Source organism: Puma concolor, chromosome B3 (assembly GCF_028749965.1).
Source record: "Puma concolor isolate L17-30 chromosome B3, mPumCon1.1.hap2, whole genome shotgun sequence".
In the NCBI taxonomy this organism is placed as follows: Eukaryota; Metazoa; Chordata; class Mammalia; order Carnivora; family Felidae; genus Puma; species Puma concolor.
In genome coordinates, this window is record NC_141672.1 from 76775305 (window position 1) to 76800130 (window position 24826).

Genomic DNA, 24826 nt, shown 5'->3' on the forward strand with positions numbered 1-24826 from the left:
GAGTGATAGAAAAAGTCTTTAATGTGATGATTAGATTTTTTTTTTATTCCTACTAATTGATGAAGGCAGTTGGGATTAAGGGACTAGAAGATACTAGAATTATTTTATGGCTACCATTGGCTCTACTCCCCCTCCCTCCCTGCCCCAAAGAAGAGTATGTGCTCATGGGGGTGGATTCTGGGTTTGCAGCTGGAGGTGGAGTGCATGGAAGAGCCTAATCACCTTGATGTGGACCTGGAGACCCGGATCCCTGTCATCAATAAGGTGGATGGTACTTTGCTGGTGGGTGAGGATGCCCCTCGCCGGGCTGAACTGGAGATGTGGTTACAGGGTCATCCAGAGTTCGCTGTTGATCCCCGATTTCTAGCGGTGAGTGGCAGTTCCATCCAGCAAGATTTAAAGTCATTCCCTTGGTATTTAAGCTGTGTGAGAGGGAGGAAGCATGCCGTATTATGTCATCATTTCTGTATCTGCCAAATCAGAATAATAATACCCAGTCTTCCCAACTCACAGAGTTGTAAGGATCAAAATAAAATAAGTTAAAGCACTTACTAAACTAAATACTAGGCAGTTATTTACTGTTGAACTATTATCTGATCACCTGATTTTGGGGGGAGAGATCAGCTTAATGGCAGTTTCCCACCAGGACTAATCCTTTACTTAGCCATGCAATAAGCATGTATTGTCAAACTAGACACTAGTACCTTAATAATCACTCCAGAGAAGATTTTTATTCCTCTAGGATGACTGATCCTTTTCTATTTCAGTATATGGAGGATCGCAGAAAACAGAAGTGGCAGAGATGTAAAAAAAATAATAAGGCGGAATTGAACTGTTTGGGAGTGGAACCTGTCCAGACAGCTAACTCTAGGAACGGGAAAAAGGTGAGTGAGACTGAGGCGTTACCACTCTGTTCCCACACTAGATGTGACTGAGAAATTATTTGATGTTATGTTACTTACCTTTTTAACAGTGTATGAAAAAAATTTATCTTCAGTCCACCAATCAGAAAACCAGAGTAATTTTATTGGTATTAATACAGTCCTTTAGCATTGTCATCTCTACAAGAGCATAAAGTTCTAAAAAGTAACTAGCACATCAAGCATATTAAAACACAAGAATTAGTAAGATGTGTTGGAACATTCAAGGCCTTCTGCTCTTCTACTGATTGACTAGGGAGTTTTGGCAAATCTTTAACCTTTCAGTTTGCACATCCTGAAAAGTTGAGGGTATTGGAGCAGATAATCTCTTAAAAGTTTTAGGATCCTGTTTATTTATTTATTTAAAAAAATTTTTTTTTTTTAAAAAAAATTTTTTTTTTTTTCAACGTTTATTTATTTTTGGGACAGAGAGAGACAGAGCATGAACGGGCGAGGGGCAGAGAGAGAGGGAGACACAGAATCGGAAACAGGCTCCAGGCTCTGAGCCATCAGCCCAGAGCCCGACGCGGGGCTCGAACTCACGGACCGTGAGATCGTGACCTGGTTGCAGTCGGACGCTTAACCGACTGCGCCACCCAGGCGCCCCCCAAATTTTTTTTTTTTTAATGTTTATTTATTTTTGAGACAGAGCATGAACGGGGGAGGGTCAGAGAGAGGGAGACACAGAATCTGAAACAGGCTCCAGGCTCTGAGCTGTCAGCACAGAGCCTGACGCGGGGCTCGAACTCACAGATTGTGAGATCATGACCTGAGCCGAAGTCAGCCGCTTAACCGACTGAGCCACCCAGGTGCCCCAGGATCCTGTTTATTTTAGAAGGGACTTGGGGGCTACTAAGGAAAATAGTCATAGCGTTTCCCAACATGGAGGAGTTTGAGAATCACTGATAATAATGCCAGTAATGGAAAAAGGAAAGGAAAACATGTTTTATAGTTTAAAACAACATTGGTTATTCCATTATTTTCAAATGTACTTATGCTTTTACTACCCCAGTTATAGGCCTTTTGGTAGATTAAGTGCTGATAATCCTTTCTACCAAAATATAACTGTAAAAGTTTCTCTTTGCTATGTTAGCCTTACTTTGGGCAGTAATTATATTTTTTAAACATATTAAATCATGGTTTGTTTGGGAAGCACTTAAAGTGATAAGTACTTGTATATACTCCCTTTATCTAATCATCCCCTCTTTCATGTACATCTTTACATATATATGTAATATGTATATAAAAATACAATGTATCTTTTAGCAAAGTCAGTTTCCAAATAAACATTATCTTTTGCATTTAACAAATTGAGATCATTATTTTGCACATTATAGTAATTTGTGAGGGGCATTTATGAAGCTTATTTTTTTTTTTTATTGGTAAAAGTGGTTTCATATAAGGATTGTTGGCCATAAAAGAATAGTTTAATTTTTCCTCTTATTCTCCATAGGACCAAAAGTGTGATAATAAGCACAGTGGTTGATATGTGAGACTGATGGCTGAAGGCTGGATCCTTCTCTGTCTTGAATTTCACATTACAGAGCAGCTTCATAAAAAAGGCTTTTCCCCAGTATTACCTATTTTCACCTCAAGTATTTTGTTATTTCTTTATAGTCAGTTGAAACAAAAGATCCTAGGGAGTCACAGAAAATCATAATATGACTAGTGCAGAATTTTTGATGTAGACAGAATTGATCGTATATCTAGCACTGCATTATTACTTGTAACTGTGGGAGTTTAGGTGCTATTATAGTTATTTTAAAAGTCTATACAAATACGGAGTATTGAGAGGTTTGTCTCTCCAAATCAGAAAGGTATATTCCCGTGTCATGTGTTAGATTGGTAAATAGAGTGCAGAGATATAGGCACCAATTGTCTGAGTTTAATTCTAGGTTACCCACTATTGTACTTAGGTCTAGCAAAGCAGAGGCAGTAGTTCCAGCTTCGGTATACTTAATTAAAATTTACAGTCAGAACATCTAGAAGAAGTGACTTAAAATTCAGCAGATAGGTTCTTTTTATCAGTGTGAACAAAACTTAAATTTCACGAGGAGCTACCCACAGTCTTTTTGTTGTTCTAAACATCCAGGAGTCTTAACCTGACCTGTCTTTAGTTTACCACACTCTGATATTCTAATGAGTGATAATTTTGTGAATACCAATATAGTCGTTCTGCACTTCACATGATAAATTTCATGTGAACAACCTGCCATCAGTAAAGTATACTGTGCAAATACTGATTCACTCATTGGCTTACTCAGGCCCCTTTAATTTCTTAAAGGTAAGAAATGGGCGGAGGGACTAAAGATACAATGTAGTCACGGAAAAAAGAAAACTCTGGTTCACATGAGTATCAGTATCAATTCCTTGATCTTAGCTTGGGCGTCGCAGTGCTTCCAGCAGCTACATCCAGCATTTCCTCCTCCTTATTACCATCAAGCCTTATCTGAATGTGCTTGTTTTGCTGCTCCTAAAGATAGAGTCAGTGAAAAAGAATTTGCAAGCTGGGGCTCTGTTGGCTTCTATTTTGCTTTTTGACTTTCTTGTTTACCATCTTCTTTTCCTTCCTCCTAGGGTCACCATGCTGAAACTGTGTTCAACCGGGTTTTGCCAGGGCCTATTGCACCAGACAGCAGCAAGAAGCGGGCCCGTAGGATGCGACCAGACCTTTCTAAGATGATGGCCCTGATGCAGGGTGGAGGCACTGGGTCCCTGTCTCTGCATAATACCTTCCAACACAGCAGTAGTGGCCTGCAGTCTGTGTCATCTCTGGGTCATAGCAGTGCCGCTTCTGCATCTTTGCCTTTTATGCCGTTTGTGATGGGTGGTGCAGCATCATCCCCTCATGTAGACTCCAGCACCATGCTTCATCACCACCACCACCACCCCCACCCCCACCATCACCACCATCACCATCCAGGCCTGAGAGCCACTGGCTTCCCTTCTTCACCAGCCACTACCACCTCTGGTACTGCCTTGAGGTTGCCACCACTGCAGCCTGAGGAAGATGAGGACGATGAGGATGAAGATGATGATGATGATTTATCTCAGGGCTATGATAGCTCAGAAAGGGACTTCTCACTCATTGATGATCCTATGATGCCAGCCAACTCAGACTCGAGCGATGATGCTGATGACTGAAGCCCCAGCATGGTCCCCATTGCTTGGGTGGCTGCTGTTATTTTCAATTACTCTGGCCCTTGGACTATGGAAAAGTGGGAGGGGCAGGGGAGATGTGGGGAAACCCAGGACTCCAGGAGGTGAAAAGGAAAAAGAAAACTTGTACCTGATTGCTTCCAAAATTGAGAGGATTGGGTGGGCAGGGGGAACTCCTAAAAAAATACATGACCACTTCCTCATTTCTGGGGAAGGAAAGGAGACTAGAGCAGCTGATGTGCTCACCCCTCCCTAAACCCCTCCATTAACCACAGACTATGTAGCGCTGGCCCTAGCCTCTGGCAGAGCCTGTTCCTGGCCGAACTGTGGATACAGCTGGAGGGTCAGGAACTGTTACCTTCCTTCCCCTTGGCATTAATAAATTTAAGTTAATCCTTTTCCACTCTTCCTTTGTTCTATATTTGCTCAAACCCAATATAAAGGTTAATTTTGAATTCATGATGGGTAATTTCAGTACCATTTCCAAAGTTCATTATCTCTCATACAAAGTTACCTTGGACAGGACAGACAAGTCGTCTCCACTCCACCAAAGGGCATATGTTAAGTGTAGTCCAGCTTGCTAAAGGCAAGGCAATTATTTAATGTAAATAGTAGGCAAATGTTCAGATTCAAACTCGCAAGTTCTTAAAAAAAATGAAGAATGTTGCCAAGGAACCATGTACATTTTACCTGGAATTAACTGAAATAACGGTGCTTTTGAGAAGCCTTAAGAATGGTGTCACTTCATGGACTGTGGCAAGGGGACAGGCTGACCGGAAGGAACGTTGTCAAGACTTGAGCCCGGTTGGGGGGGGCGGAGACTGTGTTGTGTTAAGCCCCTCAAGCCATTTGTTTCCTACAACTCTTCCCCCCCATCCCAGGGCTCAGATGAAGCCTGGGCATTTCCTTTTCTAAGGCAAGGTCCTTTCACCATAATTTATTGGTAGGGTGCGTTTTTTTCTCCTCGGTTTGTTCTCTGTGTGTGCCCGGAACCTCAGACCCAGCGTCCCACCACGAAGGATCCTTCTAGACCAGGAGCTGCAAAGGGTTTTGCTTCCCCACCCTTTCTAGGAGGGGAACGCACCCAGCCTTCCTTCTCCCGTCCCACGCCAGCTCCCGCTCTTTCCGCTTCCCCGGCGTTTGTCGGTGGGTGGGGCCATTGCAGCGGCGCGCGGCAGCTCGTGTGGGGCGGGGCACGTGTGGGGCGGGGCAGGCTCGGCAGGCCTCCCGCTTCCTTCGCGGTGCCCCGCCGCTGCCGCCTCCGCCAGAAGTTGGAGCTCCTGCAAACCGCAGCCGGGCTGAGAGTGAGGGCGGGGCGGAGCGTCACGTGATGACGTCGCTTCGCGTGCGGCTGTTGCTAAGTTGACAACAAAACCCCGCGAAAATCTAGACTCTTTTTGTGTTGCACATTTTGTTGATTTTCCACTGTCTTTCTTCCTCTCCTTCCGCTAACCTCCGGAGAGAGGATTAAAAGAAAAAAAAAAAAATTCCAAGCGCTGTCGGGACCCGGAAGCGGAAAGGGCATCTTTGAGGTCGATACTTCCGGGTCACTGGGAGAGTGCGGGATTCCGGGGCCGAGAGCGGGTGGCGGATCCGGGACCTCGCGTGATTCTCGGAACCCAAGCAGGAGCGGCGTCTGTGGCTATGGCTGTGACTCTGGACAAAGACGCTTATTACCGACGAGTGAAGAGACTGTACAGCAATTGGCGGGTGAGATAGATCCCGTAATTTTCCCTGGGGAGCCCCCCTCTGCCATCCCATAATAACCCCATTTCTCGGCGCCCTTTTTTCTCTTTCCGTCGGGAATTCCCGGGTTCAGTGTCGCGCCCCTTTAGTTGCTGCAGGACCATTCACCGCAGGCCGCCCCCAGCGCCGCCCCGGAACAGGGAATCCCCCGCAATCACCCTGCCCTGCATCCACCACCATCTTCCCCGCGTGCTGGCCCCCGTCATGCATAACAGCCTCCTCTCACAATTCCTTCCCGCCCTGGAAGAGGCATCATCCTTCCCTCCCACTCTGTGATCACGTCTTGCTGCCCCCCTCCTGCAGTGTTCATACACACCCACGCACTCGCTCTGTCCTTCCAGAATCCGAGTATTCCGCCCCAGGTCCCGCCAGAATTGGCAACCTTCTTCGTAAAGGGTGGATGGAGGGGCTAGCAAGATGTGAATCCGGCTTTTCGTGTTTATCGTTTGCGGGGCTTTTGCTAGAGTTCAAAAAAAAAAAAAAAAAAAAAAAACCGCTCACGCGCAGCCGTCTCATGTTCTAGGCCCTGCTGTGGGTAACACAGAAACCCTAATGCCGAAAACCTGCAAGCATTAGTAATGCAAAAACGATGTGATGCTTAAAACCTCACTAGTTTTCCTCTTTGGTAGAGTATCCGGGGCACGTGTTGAGAAAAAGCGCTGTTGCAGTCTCCAGTGTTTTAAAGGTTGGGTAATTTTGCCGCTTGAGAAACGTCCACGATTGAAATTTATTTTTATGAAAGTAATTTATCAATTCATACATTTGATTGCGTCCTGTGGTGCAGGCTGAGCTGTCGAGCTTAAGTCTGGCCTCTGAACTCTGTCATCCAGGGAAGCTAAAACTAATAAAGACTTTTTAAAACCTGAAAAATGTCCTGACGAAAGTGATCAGTTCTGATTTTCAGCATGTAAATTGCCGTTCAAAGAGACCCTCCACTAAAAACCAAGCTATTAAACTTGGTCAGTTTCCTGCCACTCATATTAAAGGTTCATGTGTCTTTAATTCTTTGAAGATAAATGCGTTAGATAATTGAAAGTAAAACGGATTCTTTGTTGCATTTTTATGAAAATAAGGACTTAATCCTAGAAAAATGCTGAACATAGTTTTGTTTTTAAGATTTTGTATTGGTTAATTTCTATCAAATGTTTTCACAGTTTCTTTCACTGTTACATTTTTAAATAATCCATGTTACAAAAACTTTCTGGGGCACCTGGGTGGCTCAGTCCGTTGAGCATTGAACTCTTGATTTCAGCTCAAGTCAAGATCCCAGGGTTGTGACAGGCTCTTCCTCCCTGAGCTTGGAGCCTGCTTAAGAGTCTCTCACTACCTTTGTCTGTCTCCCCTCCTGCTTGCTCACACACATGCGCTCAAGCTCACTCCCTCTCTGGTGCTCGTGGGCTCTCTCCCTCTCCCTCTCCCTCCCCCTCTCCAGTAAAAAAAAGTTGAGCATTCGACTTTGGCTCAGGTGGTAATCTCATAGTTCTTGAGTTGGAGCCCCACACCAGGCTCTCTGCTCTCAGCACAGATCCTGCTTTGGATCTCTGTTCCCCTCTCTCTCTGCCCCTCCCCCGCTGCTGTCAAAAATAAACATTAAAAAAGCATGCTGTGAAAAAAAATAAAAATGTGTTTTTAAAAAGGAAAAAAAACTTTCTGAAAGTTGCCGTATTTTCCAAAGATTGATTTACAAGGGTGCAGTATATAATAAATATAAATAAATCAGAAACTCTCTCTTCCACTCATATACCCTGAAATTATACAGCTTAGATGTGTAGATTGTTCCTAGTCCCAGTAATTAAGAGTTTATCAGGTTATTCTTCATCTTCTCTAGACCATTCACAAAAGCTAAGATTCATTTAGTCAGTGTTCCATTACGTGATTGATAAATGCAAAGCATGAGACTGGGAAAAACTGGAGGCCTAAAGACAGATTGGCAAACTTAATAATACTAAGTAGCAGTGTTTAAATCAAGGAAAGTTAAATTATAGGCCCTTGTTTTTTGTCCCTCAAAAATCAATATTTTTGAGAGGGAGACAGAGGGAGAGGGCGCAAGTGAGCAAGGGGCAGAGAGAGGGAGAGAGAGAAAAGTGGGGCACAGGTCCACCCAAAGCAGGGCTCGAGCTCATGATGTGGGACTTGAACTCACGAACCATGAGATCATGACCTGAGCCGAAGTCAGATGCTTAAGGACTGAGCCACCCAGGCGCCCAGAAACCATTAAGGTTTATCCTGGCCCTTCTACTTACGTCATTTGAAGAGGTATGTTAAATGTTAAGAAGAACTGGTATTGTATAAAGTTATGTGTCAAGTCCATATGAAAATGTACTCATTAGCAAAATTTGTGGCTAATTATTTTGAAAATCTTATTTGAATAAACTTTCTATTTTCTTATAACTGTGAATTTTAATAATTATGTCCAGAACCCACCTGTAGAATTCCTTTCTGCATCATAGTCTTTCCAGGTTACAGGACTTCATTCTGACCTGCTTAAACAAAGATCATGGTTGTCGGGTAAATTCTGGTTGCTTATTCTCTTAGCTGTAGCAGAAAGATAGTGAAGTATATAGGTGCGTGCTCATGTATTTTTTACACTTTTTCCTTTTTTAATAAGAAAACTAGCCTTGAGATGCAGGAATAGCTTGAACTATACAGATCCCAAGTCTTGTATTGTCCATACCCATCTTCAAAGAAATATCCATTATGAAAAAAATTCACAAACTAGAAAATTTGTTAGTTGCCACATCCACTTTTTTGTTTTAAATACCTGCAAGCCTAAGCTTTTCAGAACTGTGTGATTGTGTGTGGTAGCTCCAGCTCTCTTCAGCCATAGAGATTAGTGGAGAACCAAAAAGCTACTAACCTTGTTTTGTTTTTTAGAGAGAGAGCATGAGCGGGGGAGAGGGTCAGAGGGAGAGAGAATCCCAGGCAGGCTCTGCACTGAGCTAACGTGGGGCTCAGTCTCACGACCTGGGATCATGACTTAAGCTGAAACCAAGAGTCCAACACTCCACTGACTGACCCACCCAGGCTCCCCATGTTTTGTTCTGTTATTTTTAATAAGAACAGGAGCTAATGTGACTCCTAATCTCATCTGCAAATTGAGTTTGGGTTAAATACGTATTGTGAGGCTACTGCAAATAACATATTTTTTTATTACAGTTTTCATTAATTTATGTCTAAAAACAGCAACATCACACACTTCTGTTTGAGTAGAAATTTCCAAAACATTAGTAAGTATATAGTGTCATTTTAAAGATGAGAAAATCGGCTCAGTCAAAAATCAAACAGGAGATCTTCGTGACAACTAGAACTTATTACTGTTTTGTGACTGTAGATGTTGGAGTCTAGTCCAGTCCTGCCTCTTCTATTTTAGATCAGAACTTCCGTGAGCAGCAAGCGTTTGCAGCCCTTGTCTATTTCTGTGTTAGAAAACTCCGGGTAGTGGCAGTGGATCGTGAGAGTGGGCTCTGGGCTTCTCCTCTCCTCTTATACTTAACTGGGTCCTTATTTAGGGCTCCCAGCCTTTTCAGGATTGTGATCATTTTTAACCAGGTACTATGATTAGTACTGCATGGGGTAAGAGGTGAAGGAGGTTAGTCTCCATTCTGCAGTTCAGCTGCTTTGAGAACCGAGGGAAACAATATCCAGGCACACCTAGAACACTACCTCTTAGGGCATCCTGCTATGAGTGAACCTTGACTTTAGTCATCTGCCTTTTATCCCAAAAGAATTATGTAAAATGTCAGAATTTGCCACCATTTTCAAAAGGCAAGCCAGTCCAGTACGTTCAGTCACATGTCTGTATGCCACGGGTCAAGATGGAAATGGTGGGTGGCTCTAACTCTAAAAAAGAAAGTTTGTGTCCATGGAGAAAACTATATGCTATAGTGTCCGTGCCTCGCTCAATTGGTGCTTTCTGACTGCTGATTTTTGTGTTGCGGACGAGTGTCTTGTTCTGGATTGCTCTCCAAAAGTAGACAGTTACCTTTTATGGCTTAGGAAGGTTCTTTAAAATACAGGCAATTCCCATGCTTCTTTCATCAAGATATTAGGTTATTTCTACCCATTTCCATTCTTAATGGCTCTTTTATCTTGAGTGAGGTAGATAAAGGTTTAAGTAATGTATGGGTCCCTTGACTTCAAGAAGAGGAGGCTAGATGGAAGTAAATGCCTGAGCAGGTTGGGGTACATTTATTCTTGCATGCTCAACTTTTATAGTCTACTCCCGTTACTAACTTTCTTACATTTTTATCCCTGGTTACCAATTCTCGTGCCTGGCATGTAGTAGCCACTCAGTGAACGATGGTGACAGTTTCTGAGCTTTCATGCATCCTTGCTTGGTTCGAAGAGACTTCTGTCCAGGCTACATATAGGTGACCATAAGTTCTTCCTTTCCTGGTACTATTCACCTGTTGTCTCTATGTAATTATTAATGGCACACCTTTTTATTCTCCAGATTGTCTTGGTATGAATGACAAATTATATCCCGGCTATAAGCCGGTACTTCAAAAATGTTTCCTCTTTTTAGTGCAATACCCATTTGGTTCAAAGGGAGATAGTTGTTCCTCTGTCATGGTATTTCCCCAACTTTTGTTATTCTGATACCACCTTCACAGTTTCTGCTTATTCATTGTTATCTGTATGTACTTTGTGCTTTAAGTGTTATTTTTAATTAAGTAATGACATAGGTTTTTAAAAAACAGGTAGTTCTGAAAACCTTAAAAACCAGTCAACTGCCTCAGAAGCAGTTACTTTTAGTTCTTCTGCTTCATATTTTGAAATGCTGTCTATACATTGTTACTTCTTGATTTGTCAGTCTTAGATATTAACTGTTGTTTTGGTAGTTTAGGATTTAAATTTAACTTTTGTATTCTGTCACACTTCATTCCAGCTTCCTTACCTCCTGATACTTTTTAAATCTTTCCTTGACAGGGTTGCCTGGGTAGCTCAGTTGGTTAATGGGCTCAGGTCACGATCTCGTGACCTCTCATGAGCTCAAGCCATGCGCGTCGGGCTCTGTGGTGATAGCTCAGAACCTGGAGCCTGCTTTGGATTGATTCTGTGTCTCCTTCTCTCTCTGCCCCTCCCCCAGTCACACTTTGTTTCTCTCCCTCTCTCTCAACAATAAATAAACATTAAAAAATTTAAAAAAATAAATTTCTCTGGGGCGCCTGGGTTGCTCAGTCGGTTAAGCGGCCATCTTCAGCTCAGGTCGTGATCTCGCGGTCCGTGGGTTCGAGCCCCGCGTCGGGCTCTGTGCTGACAGCTCAGAGCCTGGAGCCTGTTTCAGATTCTGTGTCTCCCTCTCTCTGACCCTCCCCCGTTCATGTTCTGTCTCTCTCTGTCTCAAAAATAAATAAACATTAAAAATAAATAAATAAATTTCTCCCTGACACATTGTTATGGAAAACTTCAAACAGAGAGAAAAGTGAAAGATTTTTACAGTGAACACCTGTGTACCCACCACGTACATTAATAATTGACATTTTATTATACTTGATTTATCACATATCCACCCCTCTTGATAAGTTTTTTTTTTTCACAATTTTTATTAAAATCAGTAGTAAGTTGGGGCCCCTGGGTGGCTCAGTCGGTTAAGCATCTGACTTCGGCTCAGGTCATGATCTCATGGTCCGTGAGTTCGAGCCCCGTGTCAGGCTCTGTGCTGACAGCTCAGAGCCTGGAGCCTGCTTTGGATTCTGTGTCTCCCTCTCTCTCTCTGCTCCTCCCCTGTTCATGCTCTGTCTCTCTCTGTCTCAAAAATAAACATTTTATTTTTTTTATTTTTAAATTTTTTTTTTTTCAACGTTTATTTTTTGGGACAGAGAGAGACAGAGCATGAACGGGGGAGGGGCAGAGAGAGAGGGAGACACAGAATCGGAAACAGGCTCCAGGCTCTGAGCCATCAGCCCAGAGCCCGACGCGGGGCTCGAACTCACGGAGTGCGAGATCGTGACCTGGCTGAAGTCGGACGCTTAACCGACTGCGCCACCCAGGCGCCCCTCAAAAATAAACATTTAAAAAAAAAAAAGTATTTTAAAATCAGTAGTAAGTTTACATTTTTATGCTCATGTAGATAACTTTCACTGCTCGGTGAAGTAATAAAGTACAATTACCTCTCCTATTCTCTACAATTCATTTTTCCTGACACTAGTGATTGCCTAAATTTCTCTCTTTTTTTAAATGCTCCTAGCCCTAATTATTTCCTTCAGGTCTGTCATAATCTTCTCAATCTTTTATTTTAAAATTGTCACACTTGGGGCATCTGGGTGTCTCATTTGGTTGAGCATCTGACTCTTAATTTCAGCTCAGATCATGATCTCACTGTTTGTGGGATCGAGCCCTGCATCAGGCTCTGCACTGACAGCATGGAGTCTGCTTAGAATTCTCTGTCTCCTTCTCTGTCTCTGCCCCTCCCCCACTCGTGTTCTCTCTCCAAATAAATACACTTAAATTTTTCACACTTGTCAGATAATTTATTAATTCTGTGTTGGGGTTTTTTTTTTTTTTAAGTTTATTTATTTTGAGAGAGATAGACAGAATGCCAAGCAGGCACCACGCTGTCAGTGCCCAGTGTGGGGCTCCATCCCATGAACCGTGGGATCATGACCTGAGCTAAAATCAAGAGTCCAGATGCTTGACAGAGCCACCCAGGCGCCCCAATTCTGTGTTGTTTTTTTAGCTTCACCACCATTCCCCTCCCCCAACCTTACATTATATTGTTCTATCTGTACAGGTTGTTCTCCAGGCCTACTGAACTTGGGACTTTCCAATATTGGGTCCCCTATATCCTACAACCTTTGTGTTGATTTTTTTTTTCTTGTAAGAGCATTTTCTCTAAGAGCTTTTTAAAGGATATAGAGAATATATGCTTCTTAAGCGGTTGTGTGTCTTAAGTTTTATTCTGTCTTCACTTTTGGTTAATAATATAGTTAAGTGTGATTAAAATTCAAGGTTTAAAATCTCTCAGAATTCAGCTCAGAATCTAAGCAGTCATTCGGTAGTCTTCAAACTTGCAGTATTTTCAGAAGGCAAATGTGTCTCTTTCCTGATTCAGTATATATGGCCTGTTCTCTCTGAAACATTTCAAATCCTCTCTTTATCCCTTGTGTTTTGAAATCTCACTGCCTTCATATGAGCCTTTTTTTTTTTCTTCCATGCATTGAATTGGGAAGTCAGGGGGGGCGGGGGAAGGGTCTGTTCAGTCTCCAGGCTCAGTGCCCTTCAGTGTTAGAATCATTCACTGTTTGATTAGTTTTTTCCCTCCATTTCCTCAGTGATCTTTTTTGTTGCCCCTGATATTCCCCTTCCAGAGCTTTAGACCGCTTGACTTAAGTTTGTTGGTTATCTTTCAGTTTTGTTTCCTATCTTTCTCCTCTATTTCCAATACTGCTTCTTAACTTTATTTTCCCACTTACAGATTTTTAAAATTTTCAGCTATTTTTAATTTCTTCTTAACCTCTACACTCTTGTTGTTTCATGGATATACTATATTTTATAGGAGGTGTTTTTATTTAATTTTTATCTTCTGTTCTCTGTGTTGTGTGTTTCCTCTGAGTTTCCTTGATTCCTCTTACATATTGGAGACCTCACAGACACCAAAGTAAGACTTGGCTACCCATCCGCATTAAGAATAAAATAATAAGACACTGGTTGGCAGCTCTGCATGAATGGGGCCTCTCAAAGAATAGGGGTAACTGTAGAGTGAATAGGCTCACTTATTCCATGGAGGACCCCCAAATGTCAGTATGTGAAGAGTTTTCTCTGAATTCAGTGAGGACATGCAAAGAAAAATCCTCTTCATTTCGTTCCTGATGGTCACTCAAAATACAAACTTTAACTTTCTAAAAATTAGTACTTGCTTCTGCTGTGCCTAACATCTGAAGCTAGAGCCTTTTTGAGCTCATTTTTCCAGAGATTAAATAAAAAGTCTTTTTGCTAAAGGATTAGGTGTTGTCTCAGGACTTTCAAGAACTGGGGGGGCAAGAGGCAGGGGAGTCCCTCTCTTAAGCTTACTGACCAGACCTTCCGTTTTTAGCCCTGAACTCACCCAAGTGCAATATACTCCGTTCCCTTTCGCTGATACTTGGTGCCTCCAGAGTTTAGCCCCCTGGGGCTCTTTGAGATCTGTATACCTTACCATTGAGAAAGCTTGTCAGGCACTTGGGGTGCAGCTACCATAGCTCTGCTTAGTTGTTTCCCACTCATGTCCTCTTTTATCTTCCAGAATCCTGTTGAATTCTTTAAATCTAACTATATTCAGAAAGGATCCTTTACATCACTATAAATGGAAAATTGTGTCACTTTCCAAAATTAAAAAGTAAAGATCATATAAGCACAACAGCATTATTAAATTCTACCAGGTGTTAAGGACTAGCATTGAACAGATACGTTCTTTTTTAAAAATTTTTTTATTAAGCTTTTATTTTAATTTCAATATAGTTAACATACAGTGTTATATTAGTTTCGGGTGTACAATATAGTGCTTTTATACGTTACTCAGTGCTCATCATGATAAGTGTACTCTTCATCCCCATCACTTATTTAACACACTTCCCCACCCACCTCCCCTCTGGTAACCATTATTCTCTATAGTTACGAGTCTGTTTCTTGGTTTGTTTCTCTTTTTTTTTCTTTGTTCATTTACTTTGTTTCTTACAATTCACATACTAGTGAAATTATGTGGTGTTCGTCTTTCTCTGACTTACTATGCTTAGCATCATACTTTAGTTCCATCCATGTCATTGCAAATGGCAAGATTTTATTCTTTTTTATGGTTTAATAATATTCCATTATATGTGTGTGTGTGTGTATATATATGTGTGTATGTATATATATGTATATATGTGTGTGTGTGTGTATATATATATATATAAATATATATGCCATTTCTTTATCCATTCACGTATCAGTGGACACTTGGGCTGCTTCCATGATTGGGTTATTGTAAATAATGCTGCAATAAAACATAAGGGTACATATATCCTTTCAGATTAGTGTTTTTGTATTTTGGGTGTGTAAATACCCAGTAGCGTGATTACTGGATCAGAGGGTAGTTCTATTTTTAACTTTTCTTAAAATTAAAAAAAAATTTTTTTTAATCTTTATTTATTTTTGAGAGAGAGAGAGACAGAGCATGAGCAGGGGAGGAACAGAGAGAGAAGGAGACACAGAATCTGAAGCAGGCTCTAGGCTTTGAGCTGTCAGCACAGAGCCGATGCAGGACTCGAACCCACGAACTGCGAGATCATGACCTGAGCCGAAGTCGGACGCTTAACCGACTGAGGCACCCAGGCGCCCCTATTTTTAACTTTTTGAGGAACCTTCTTACTCTTTTCCACAGTAGCTGTACCAGTTTGCATTCCCATCAACAGTGCACAAGGGTTCCTTTTCTCCACATCCTTGCCAACGCTTGCTGTTTCTTATGTTTTGTTTTGTTTTGTTTTGTTTTGTTTTGTTTTGTTTTGTTTTGTTTTGTTTTGTTTTAGAGACAGAGGGAGAGAGAGAATCCCAAGCAACCTTGACACTCAGGGTAGAGCCCGACATAGGACTTGATTCATGACCCTGGGATGATGACTTGAGCGAAAACCTAGAGACAGATGCTCAACTGACTGAGCCACCCAGGTGCCCCTTGTGTTTTGGGAGTTTTGTTTGTTTTTAATGCTTATTTATTTATTTTGAGAGAGGGAGAGAGAGAATCCCAAGCAGGCTCCACAGTGTCAGCACAGAGCCCATCTTTGGGCTTGAACCCACGAATTGTGAGGTCATGACCTGAGCCAAAATCAAGAATCAGACACTTAACTGACTGAGCCACCCAGGCACCCTTGTGTTTAAAAAAAAAATTTTTTTTTTTTAATCTTTATTTCTTTAAAAAAAATTTTTTTTTCAACGTTTATTTATTTTTGGGACAGAGAGACAGAGCATGAACGGGGGAGGGGCAGAGAGAGAGGGAGACACAGAATCGGAAACAGGCTCCAGGCTCTGAGCCATCAGCCCAGAGCCTGACGCGGGGCTCGAACTCCCGGACCGCGAGATCGTGACCTGGCTAAAGTCGGACGCTTAGCCGACTGCGCCACCCAGGCGCCCCATCTTTATTTCTTTTTGAGAGAGAGAGAGAGCAGGGGAGGAACGGAGAGAGAGGGAGACACAGAATCCAAAGCAGGCTCCAGGCTCTGAGCTGTCAGCACAGAGCCCAACAGGCTCTGATCTTTGCTTGAAAACTCAAATATTAAAAATAGATCTAACCTGTGACCCAGCAATAGCACTGTTAGGAATTTACCCAAAGGATACAGGAGTGCTGGTGCATAGGGGCACATGTACCTCAATGTTTATAGCAGCACTTTTCAACAATAGCCAAATTATGGAAAGAGCCTAAATGTCCATCAACTGACGAATGGATAAAGAAGATGTGGTTTATATATACAATGGAATACTACTTGCCAATGAGAAAGAATGAAATCTGGCCATTTGCAGCAATGTGGATGGAACTGGAGAGTGTTATGCTAAGTGAAATAAGTCAGGCAGAGAATGACAGATACCGTATGTTTTCACTCATATGTGGGTCCTGAGAAACTTAACACAAGACCATGGGGGAGGGGAAGGGGAACCGGAACCTTGATACAACCAATGCCAAGAAAGGCTCTTTAGGGTCTTGAATGATTTAAGAATGTAAAAGGGCCTGCTATCAGTCTGAGAACAACTGAGCTATATGATTCCGATGACATCACACATTAACACTAATTTTGGTATTAAACATTCTCTCCTCTCCCAATTTTTGCTACATATGCTCTAGTTCTTCATTAAACATGGATTTTGTGGCAATAATATTGCCGCTACCTTGATAACCTCCCAAAATTAGGAACAGGGAACTGCCTATGTTTAATGCTTATGTGTTCTAGCTACAGATAAGTGTAATTTCCATGCCCATACATCTGTCTGTAAAAACCACTGAAATTAATCAAAAAGCCTCTTTTAGTATTTTTTGATATTTGAAATCTTGCTCCAGTCAAAACCTTTCAACAAAGAAAAAGATACCAACATGTATAAAAATTCAGAATACACAGTAATACATTTTAAAAAAGTATACACAGTGTAATCATGTAACTTAGTCATTAATGATATGGGAAATTTATCCAAAGGGATCTCAATAAAACTGAAAATAGGGAGACAGAAAAAAAGGCCCACATATTCAGCTTTTTTATGCAGATGGGGAAGCAAACTCAACTATTCCACGGATTTTAATTCCTATAAAATGCCTAGTTTTCCACTGCCCATCACAAAGGTGATAAACTCAAATTTTATCATTGACTACATAATACATTTTCATTTTCCTTGAAGTGACAGGCTCACTTCACTCATTTTCAAGAAAATGTATGCCTGTTACCCAAGTCTGCTTAAATGGCTACTTCAACTTGTTATTCGAATAATTGTAAAGTTTTCCTTAAGATAACCATCATATTTCTGTTTGCACACAGAAGTGGTTTGTGTGTACTTCACATTTCTTTATACAAAATATTAAAAAGACATGCTAGAGTGTTGGGATTACTTACTGTTGATCATTTTTATTGCATCAAGGACAGTGTTAGAGAAATAGCCCCCCCTTCCATGAGTATGTGGTAATGAATTACTTTGGTGCCAGTTACCTTGATTTGTGCTAAGGCACTAGCTGTTTTTGTTGTTGTTGTTTAATTTCTTTTTAATATTTTTAATGTTTTTATTTATTTTTGAGAGATAGTGCAGACAGAGAGGAAGACACAGAATTGGAAGGGGCGCCTGGGTGGCTCAGTTGGTTCAGTGCTGGACTTTAGCTTAGGTCATGATCTCACAGTTTGTGGGTTCAAGCCCTGTGTCGAGCTCTGTGCTGGAAGCTCATAGCCTGGGGCCTCCTTTAGATTCTGTGTCTCCCTCTCTCTTTGCCCCTCCCCCTGCTTGTTCTTTCTCTCTCCCTCTCTCTCTCTCTCTCTCTCTGTCTCTCTCAAAAACAAATATTAAAAAAATATATATTAGAATCCTTGGCAGGCTCCAGGCTCTGAGCTGTCAGGACAGAGCCCAGCGCAGGACTCAAACCCATGAACCATGAGATCATGATCTGAGCCAAAGTCAGACACTTAACCGAATGAGCCACCCAGGGACCTGAAGGCACTAGCTGTTTTAACTACCATTGCTTTTGCATTATCAGTGAGAACTAATGATAAACCTTCCCAACCTGAATGAAAACATTTTCTTCCTGAAAATCAGTGGGGGAATGCATACAGTTTCTATGTGGTAATTTCTTTGGGTTATGTATTTTTTTGTGGTAGAGAAATTCAACAGAACCCTTAATTGTTGTACTATATTTGGATTCTTACTGGCAACCAGAAGCTTTGTTGTGTGGAAGAGTCTGATGTAGATGTTTTTCTTGACTTTATAGGGGAAGTTAGAGATTTGACCTTCTAGCCCACAATTTCCAGTCTTTTGGTCTTACGGAACCATTGAAGAGTAGCTGATGGAGTGGTTGCAGGACTCACACTTCTCAATTTCAAAACTTAAGATAAAGCTGGAGTAATCAAAACGACATGATATTGGTACAAGATGGATGCTTAGATAACGGAATAGAATTGAGAATCCAAAAATAAACCCTCACGTTTGTGTCATTTGACTTTTTTTCTAATACATAATTTGATTTTTTTTCCCCTAATACATAATTTGATTTTTTGACTGGGACAGTTCAGTGGGGGAAAGAATAGTCTTTTCAACAATGAGGTAACCATATGCAAAAAAATGAAGTTAGGCCTCTTCCCCACACCATACACAAAAATTAACTCAAAATGAATCCTAGATCTAAATATCAGAGCTAAAACTATAAAACTGCTATAGAAATACAGGTAAATCTTTTATGTCCTTGGATTAGACAAAGCCTTCTTAGATATGACCTCAAAAGCACAAGAAAATAATTTGGACTCCTTCAGAATTAAAAACTATCATATGTGAAAGGACAACATCATTAGGAAAGTCAAAAGAAGCCACTGAATGGAGAAAATTTGTAAGTCATATCTGATAAGAGACATATCTGGAATATAAAAGGAGCTCTTATAACTGAATAATAAAACAGTAATTCAGTTACACAATGGGCAAAGGATGTGAATAGGTGCTTCTCCAAAGAAGGTAGACAAATGGTCCGTAATCACATGAAAAGGTGCTCAGCATCATTAGCTGTCAGAGAAATGCAGATCAAAACTACAGTGAGATACTACTTCACATGCAGTGGACAGTGGCTCTAATAAAAAAAAGCCAATCAATACGTGTTAGTCAAGATATGGAGAATTTGGCATCCTGATAAATTGCTGTTTGAGAATATGAAATGGTGCGGTCACTCTGGAAAACAGTCTGGCTCCTCAAAAAGTTAAACACAGGGGCGCCTGGGTGGCGCAGTCGGTTAAGCGTCCGACTTCAGCCAGGTCACGATCTCACGGTCCGTGAGTTCGAGCCCCGCATCAGGCTCTGGGCTGATGGCTCAGAGCCTGGAGCCTGTTTCCGATTCTGTGTCTCCCTCTCTCTCTGCTCCTCCCCCGTTCATGCTCTGTCTCTCTCTGTCCCAAAAATAAATAAACGTTGGAAAAAAAAAAAAAAGTTAAACACAGAGTTACCATATATATGACCTAGTAATTCTTCACCTAGGTATGTACTCAAGAGAAGTATGTCCACACAAAAACTGACATGAATCTTCATAGCACCATTATTCACAATAGCCAAAATATGGCAATAAGCCAAATGTCCAGCAGTTGATGAATAGATACAGTAGTAGATCCATACAGTGGGTTGTTAGTCACAGAAAGGACAAAATACTGACACATGCTACGACATAGGTGAACCTTGAAAGCATGTTAAGTGAAAGAAGCCAGATGCAGAGGCCACATATGTTATTCCATTTATATTAAATGTCCAGAATAGACAAATCCGTACAGACCAGTTAGGTTAACAGTTGCCTAGACCTAGGTGGAGATGTAGGCCATCTTTTGGGAAAGAGGAAAATGTTCTAAAGTTAGATTGTGATGGTTGCAGAACTCTGAACACACTAAAAGCCATTGAATTGTATGTAAGTTCTCTCTCAATAAAGCTGTTTAACAAAGAGAGTAATGACTGTGAGGCTGCCAAGCAAACTTGGCATTACTATTAGGAAAAAATTCTATACCCTGAGTAAATACTGAACTTTGTATTCCAGTTTTACTAGGATAAAAAGATGACCAAATTACCTACTCTTTACTTTTCAGAAAGGAGAAGATGAATATGCCAACGTTGATGCCATTGTTGTATCAGTGGGTGTTGATGAAGAAATTGTTTATGCCAAATCAACTGCCTTACAGGTGAGAGGTTTATGGCAGTTTTAGGCCTGAGAATCCTCGAATCATCGATTGCACTGTTCAGTGTGGTATTCACTAGCCACATTAAAAATTAAATTCTTCAGTCCCAAGTCTCAAGTACTGAGTACCATATTGGAGCTGGTAGAGAATATTTCCATCATCATTAAAAGCTCAGTGGACCCCCCCCCCCCCACACACAAAACAAGAAAGAAAAAATTTTAAAACATAAACACATCCTTATTTAAAAAGAAAGAAAGAAACAACCATACTTCAACTAAAGAAACATAAAAAAAGGTTTGGTGGACAGCCCCAAAAAAGAAGTATATAAATTGGGATAGATTTAATCGTATATAACAATAAAATCTAACAGTGGATTAAGTAGAATGGTTTTTTCTCTTTTAGTTAGTCTTCAGGGACACAGGGTTTTTCTGGTCTGTCTTCTGCCATACGTAGAGGCCAGCCCTTGGGCTCATGGTGCAGAAATTGCTAGAGCTCCAGCCATTACATCTGCATTCCAAGTAGAAAGAATGGAGAAAGGGAAGAAAATGAAGACATCTTTCCTTTTATGAAGATACTGGAAGTCCCACAGAATACTTCTATTTATAACTTATTGGCCAGAATTTAATGGCCATAAGCTGCAAGAAAGGATAGGAAGTAGTCTTCATGCTGAGTGTGCCCAGCTAACAATCCCAAGTCTTTCTGAGAGGGAAGAAGTGAATAATTGGTAGGCAGCTAGCAGTCTTTGGGGGAGGTAGAATGTGCATTTCCCTGATGTGCTACTTTGTCCCTTGTTTTATGCGTTTCTGTTCTTCTAAATAACCGTATAGTTCATAGAAACACAAATCATCCGTATGATTTGGTGGTCTTTATTATAGAATATTTCAAACATCAAAGTAGATAATAATGTGACACTCTAATGTACCCATTATCCAGTATGTACCCATTATCCAATAAATTGTAAGCTCTTGGCCAGTTTCATTTCATTTGTATCCACATCTAGCTTATTTTGAAGTTAATTCCAGATACCTTATTATATAAATATTTCTGAGTAAGTACATTAATTTTTTTTAATTTGTAAATACTGTTGTTACGTTTGTCTTTTCCTATAGACGTGGCTCTTTGGTTATGAACTGACTGATACTATCATGGTCTTCTGTGATGACAAAATTATCTTTATGGCCAGCAAGAAGAAAGTGGAGTTTTTAAAACAGATTGCTAACACTAAGGGCAATGAGAATGCAAATGGAGCCCCTGCCATCACACTGCTGATACGGGAAAAGGTCAGAACTAGTAAAGAATGTGTCATAAATGTGAAAGAATGTTTAAAAGTAATAAATGGAAATCCCTCTAGGAATTTAAAAATATACAGGAGAAGATTTTTGCTGGCTAACATTGTAATTACAAAGTTTTAGCACATCTTCGTTGTGTTTGTTAGGAAGAAAAAAGTTCAGTAACCCTGTCGGTTCTGTAGCAAAACACACAGGCTGTGAGATTCTGTCAGACATGGACTTTATCTGTCCATTCTCAAGGGTAATGTCAACTTGTTTGTTTTCATCTTAGTACTTCAATTGGCATAAATAACCGGGGGTTTTTTGTTTTAAGTCCTCTCCTAACATGGGGCTGGAGCTCACAAGCCTGAGATCAAGAGTTGCAGGCTCTCCCAGCTGGGCGCCCCTAGAACAAAAATAATTTTAAACATCCGTAAGAAAACAGATATACCTCATACTCAGTGTTTATCATATGTGGTCTTTTTTGTCGTACTTTCCACCTGACACTTTTTCTCAGAATGTTGTTCCCCTATGTGCATGAGTGTTTTAGCTGTTCCTGAAGAAAAAGAATAGTCTTGTCAACTCATGTGGCACTTTAGTTTGTAAAAATATCCAAAGAAATTTTGTGTTAACTTTTAGAGTGTCACATTCTTTCATAAGGGAGTAAGTAGGTGAGGCATGGGGAGAAAATTTATTCTTTCTATGGTTCCAAATATTTGTCTGTGCCTGTTACTAGTAGAACATAGATATCTAATTCTAAAACTAATTAACAAGAGTCTTTTCTTTGTGGCACTGATAGAATGAAAGCAATAAGAGCAGCTTTGACAAAATGATTGAAGCCATTAAAGAAAGCAAGAACGGCAAGAAGATTGGAGTGTTCAGCAAAGACAAGTTCCCTGGAGAGTTCATGAAGAACTGGAACGACTGCCTCAACAAAGAGGGCTTTGACAAAGTGAGAACACTCCCAGAAACATGCAGATTAGGAGTTGCGAAGATAGAAGTGTGACAGCTTTCCATAACAGATAGTGCAAAGAATATGTTTTGGGAAAAGTATATATTCCTGCAGATTTCCATTTTCCATTCTGTTTGGGTGAGCAGTAAGCCATTTTGACTTTCCAGTCAGGAATGGCCCATTTGGAAGATAGTTTAGCTCTTGCAGGGGGAAACAGAAACATTTCTCTCCCTCTCTCTCTCTCTCTCTCTCTCTCTCTCTCTCTCTCTGTTTTTTTTTTTTTGTTGTTGTTGTTGTTAAATATTTATTTTGGGAGAGCATTGAGGCACAAGCAGGGGAGAGGGAGAGAGAATCCCAAGCAGGCTCCTCACTTTCCTTACAGAGCCTCATGCAGGGCTTAAGCTCACAAACCACAAGATCATGACCTGAGCCGCAATCAAGAGTCAGACTCTTAACTGACTGAGCCACCCAGGTGCCCCCAGAAAAATCTCTTATCCAGAAAAAATACATTTTTTTCCCCTCCCTGCTCTCCTGCCTGTCTTCCTCTTCTGCCTTTATAAGATCCTCTAGAGAGGAGCGTTTACATTTACATTTAAATGGTATATTAGTTCAATGCCTTTTAGAATACACACAGTGACCTGGTAATGAGCTATTTTAAATGTTTATTCAATCCAAGAAAAGAGTATTTTTATATTCCGTAAACTACTGATGAATGGTGTGCTAAATAACCAGGTAACTTCACTGATGATACTCACAATGGGAGAGATGCATTTATTTAGCAGTTCTGTATTTACCTGTTAGAAATTCTTATCACTTTGACTGCAGATAGATATCAGTGCGGTTGTGGCTTATACCATTGCTGTAAAGGAGGATGGGGAGCTCAACCTAATGAAGAAAGCAGCTAGCATCACCTCTGAGGTCTTCAACAAATTCTTCAAGGAAAGAGTCATGGAAATAGTTGATGCAGATGAGGTAAATGGAGAGGGGAAAGTCTGTACTATTTTAATGAAGCACAAATAAGTCCCTACCGTGCAGTGTTTTTTGCTGTTTGGCTTCCTTTGCAATTAGGCCTTTGATACAGAAGTTGCTGGTGTGTAATTTTGTCAGTTCTCTTTCAAAATAACTATAAACCTGCGCTAGTTTCCTGATGTTACCCAGTATTTTACTTGAGAATTCCTTGCATAGCTGTGAATTTCACAATATTCTCAAAATCTGCTTTGCAGGTATACCAGTATATTACCTGACACATAAGCCATTTCATAAGGCTTATATAACATCCTCAGTGATGTCAGGATATGTGTTGTCCTCAAATAATGTCCAAAAATTCAACACTTTTAGACTCTTTGCCACCTTCTGGTGAATATTGTTAACTATTTTATTTCTTTATGCTTACAGAAAGTTCGACACAGCAAACTGGCTGAGTCTGTGGAAAAGGCCATTGAAGAGAAAAAATACCTTGCTGGGGCAGACCCTTCTACTGTGGAGATGTGTTACCCTCCTATCATTCAGAGTGGTGGCAACTATAATCTCAAGTTCAGTGTGGTGAGGTAAGTATGAGAACTTCAGATTATAACAATCAGAGCATTTCAGCTTTCGGCCTGTTTTTTTCTTGGACTCATTTTTGGAATTCAGAAAAGTTTAGTCTCTATACCCTACGTGGAGCTCAAACTCACAGCTGAGAGATCAAGACTCAGACACTCCACCAACTGAGCCAGCCAGGCACCCCTGCATGTTTTTATCTTATTTCATGTTGGTACTCCCTTTTACTTGAGCATTTATTTCATTTTGCTTTTCCAGATGATTAAAAATACCAAGAGGGCCACCTGGGTGGCTCAGTCGGTTAAGCGACTTCAGCTCAGGTCATGAGCTCACAGTTCATGTGTTCGAGCCCCACGTTGGGCTCCGTCCTGACAGCTCAGAGCCTGGAGCCTGCTTCAGATTCTGTATCTCCCTCTCACTCTGCTCCCCCACCCCCATCCATGCTCTTTCAAAAATAAATAAATGTTTAAAAAAATTGTTTTAAATATCCAGAAAAATGTAAAACATGTTGAGAAAAACCATTAAGGTATTATGAGATATGCCATAATGTAATTCGCCTTCTGAGTTTTTTCTTTGAATGAAAGGAAAACGTGTTAGTTAGTTAGTTAGTTAGTTAGTTATGAGAGAGCGAGCGAGCGAGCACATGCATGTGTGAGAGCAGGGAAGGGTCAGAGAGAGAGAGTCAGAGAATCCCAAGCAGGCTCCAGGCTCTTAGCTGTCAGCACAGAGCTCAGCGCGAGGCTCGATTCTATGAACTATGAGATCATGACCTGAGCCAAAGTCGGCCCTGATCCAGCTGAGCCACCCAGGTGCCTGTAATTTTTAAAAATATATGAAGAATGCTGTTTTTCCTGGTCAGGCTGAAGGAACTAATTCATAATGCATAGTACAGTTCATAGTGGCTGG

At 41.0% G+C, this 24826-nt stretch overlaps 2 protein-coding genes and 1 long non-coding RNA gene across 9 annotated transcripts in view; 2 read left to right on the top strand and 1 right to left on the bottom strand.

The window, feature by feature from the left end:
* Nucleotides 1–4477, top strand: part of CHD8 (chromodomain helicase DNA binding protein 8) — a 62046-nt gene extending 57569 nt beyond the window's left edge. For 6 of the 7 annotated variants that reach the window (XM_086710183.1, XM_025920053.2, XM_086710188.1 and 3 more), the window contains exons 36-38: nucleotides 190–369; nucleotides 768–884; nucleotides 3498–4477. In XM_086710183.1, the coding sequence (XP_086566309.1) occupies nucleotides 190–369; nucleotides 768–884; nucleotides 3498–4064 (864 nt within the window). In that variant the 3' untranslated portion in view covers nucleotides 4065–4477. The remainder of the gene's footprint in view (nucleotides 1–189; nucleotides 370–767; nucleotides 885–3497) is intronic. The other variant, XM_086710187.1, reaches the window with a different exon arrangement.
* LOC147580112 (uncharacterized) lies at nucleotides 2–5504 on the bottom strand. Its single transcript, XR_015252540.1, has 2 exons — nucleotides 4594–5504; nucleotides 2–422 (listed from the first exon to the last, which is right to left on the bottom strand). It is a non-coding gene; the product is annotated as an uncharacterized LOC147580112 (long non-coding RNA).
* An 80-nt stretch (nucleotides 5505–5584) lies between these two features.
* SUPT16H (SPT16 homolog, facilitates chromatin remodeling subunit) overlaps nucleotides 5585–24826 on the top strand; it is a 40663-nt gene continuing 21421 nt past the window's right edge. Inside the window, exons 1-6 of the mRNA XM_025918985.2 lie at nucleotides 5585–5789; nucleotides 20072–20164; nucleotides 21271–21441; nucleotides 22229–22381; nucleotides 23207–23353; nucleotides 23777–23928. Of these exons, the coding sequence (XP_025774770.1) occupies nucleotides 5724–5789; nucleotides 20072–20164; nucleotides 21271–21441; nucleotides 22229–22381; nucleotides 23207–23353; nucleotides 23777–23928 (782 nt within the window). The 5' untranslated portion in view covers nucleotides 5585–5723. The remainder of the gene's footprint in view (nucleotides 5790–20071; nucleotides 20165–21270; nucleotides 21442–22228; nucleotides 22382–23206; nucleotides 23354–23776; nucleotides 23929–24826) is intronic.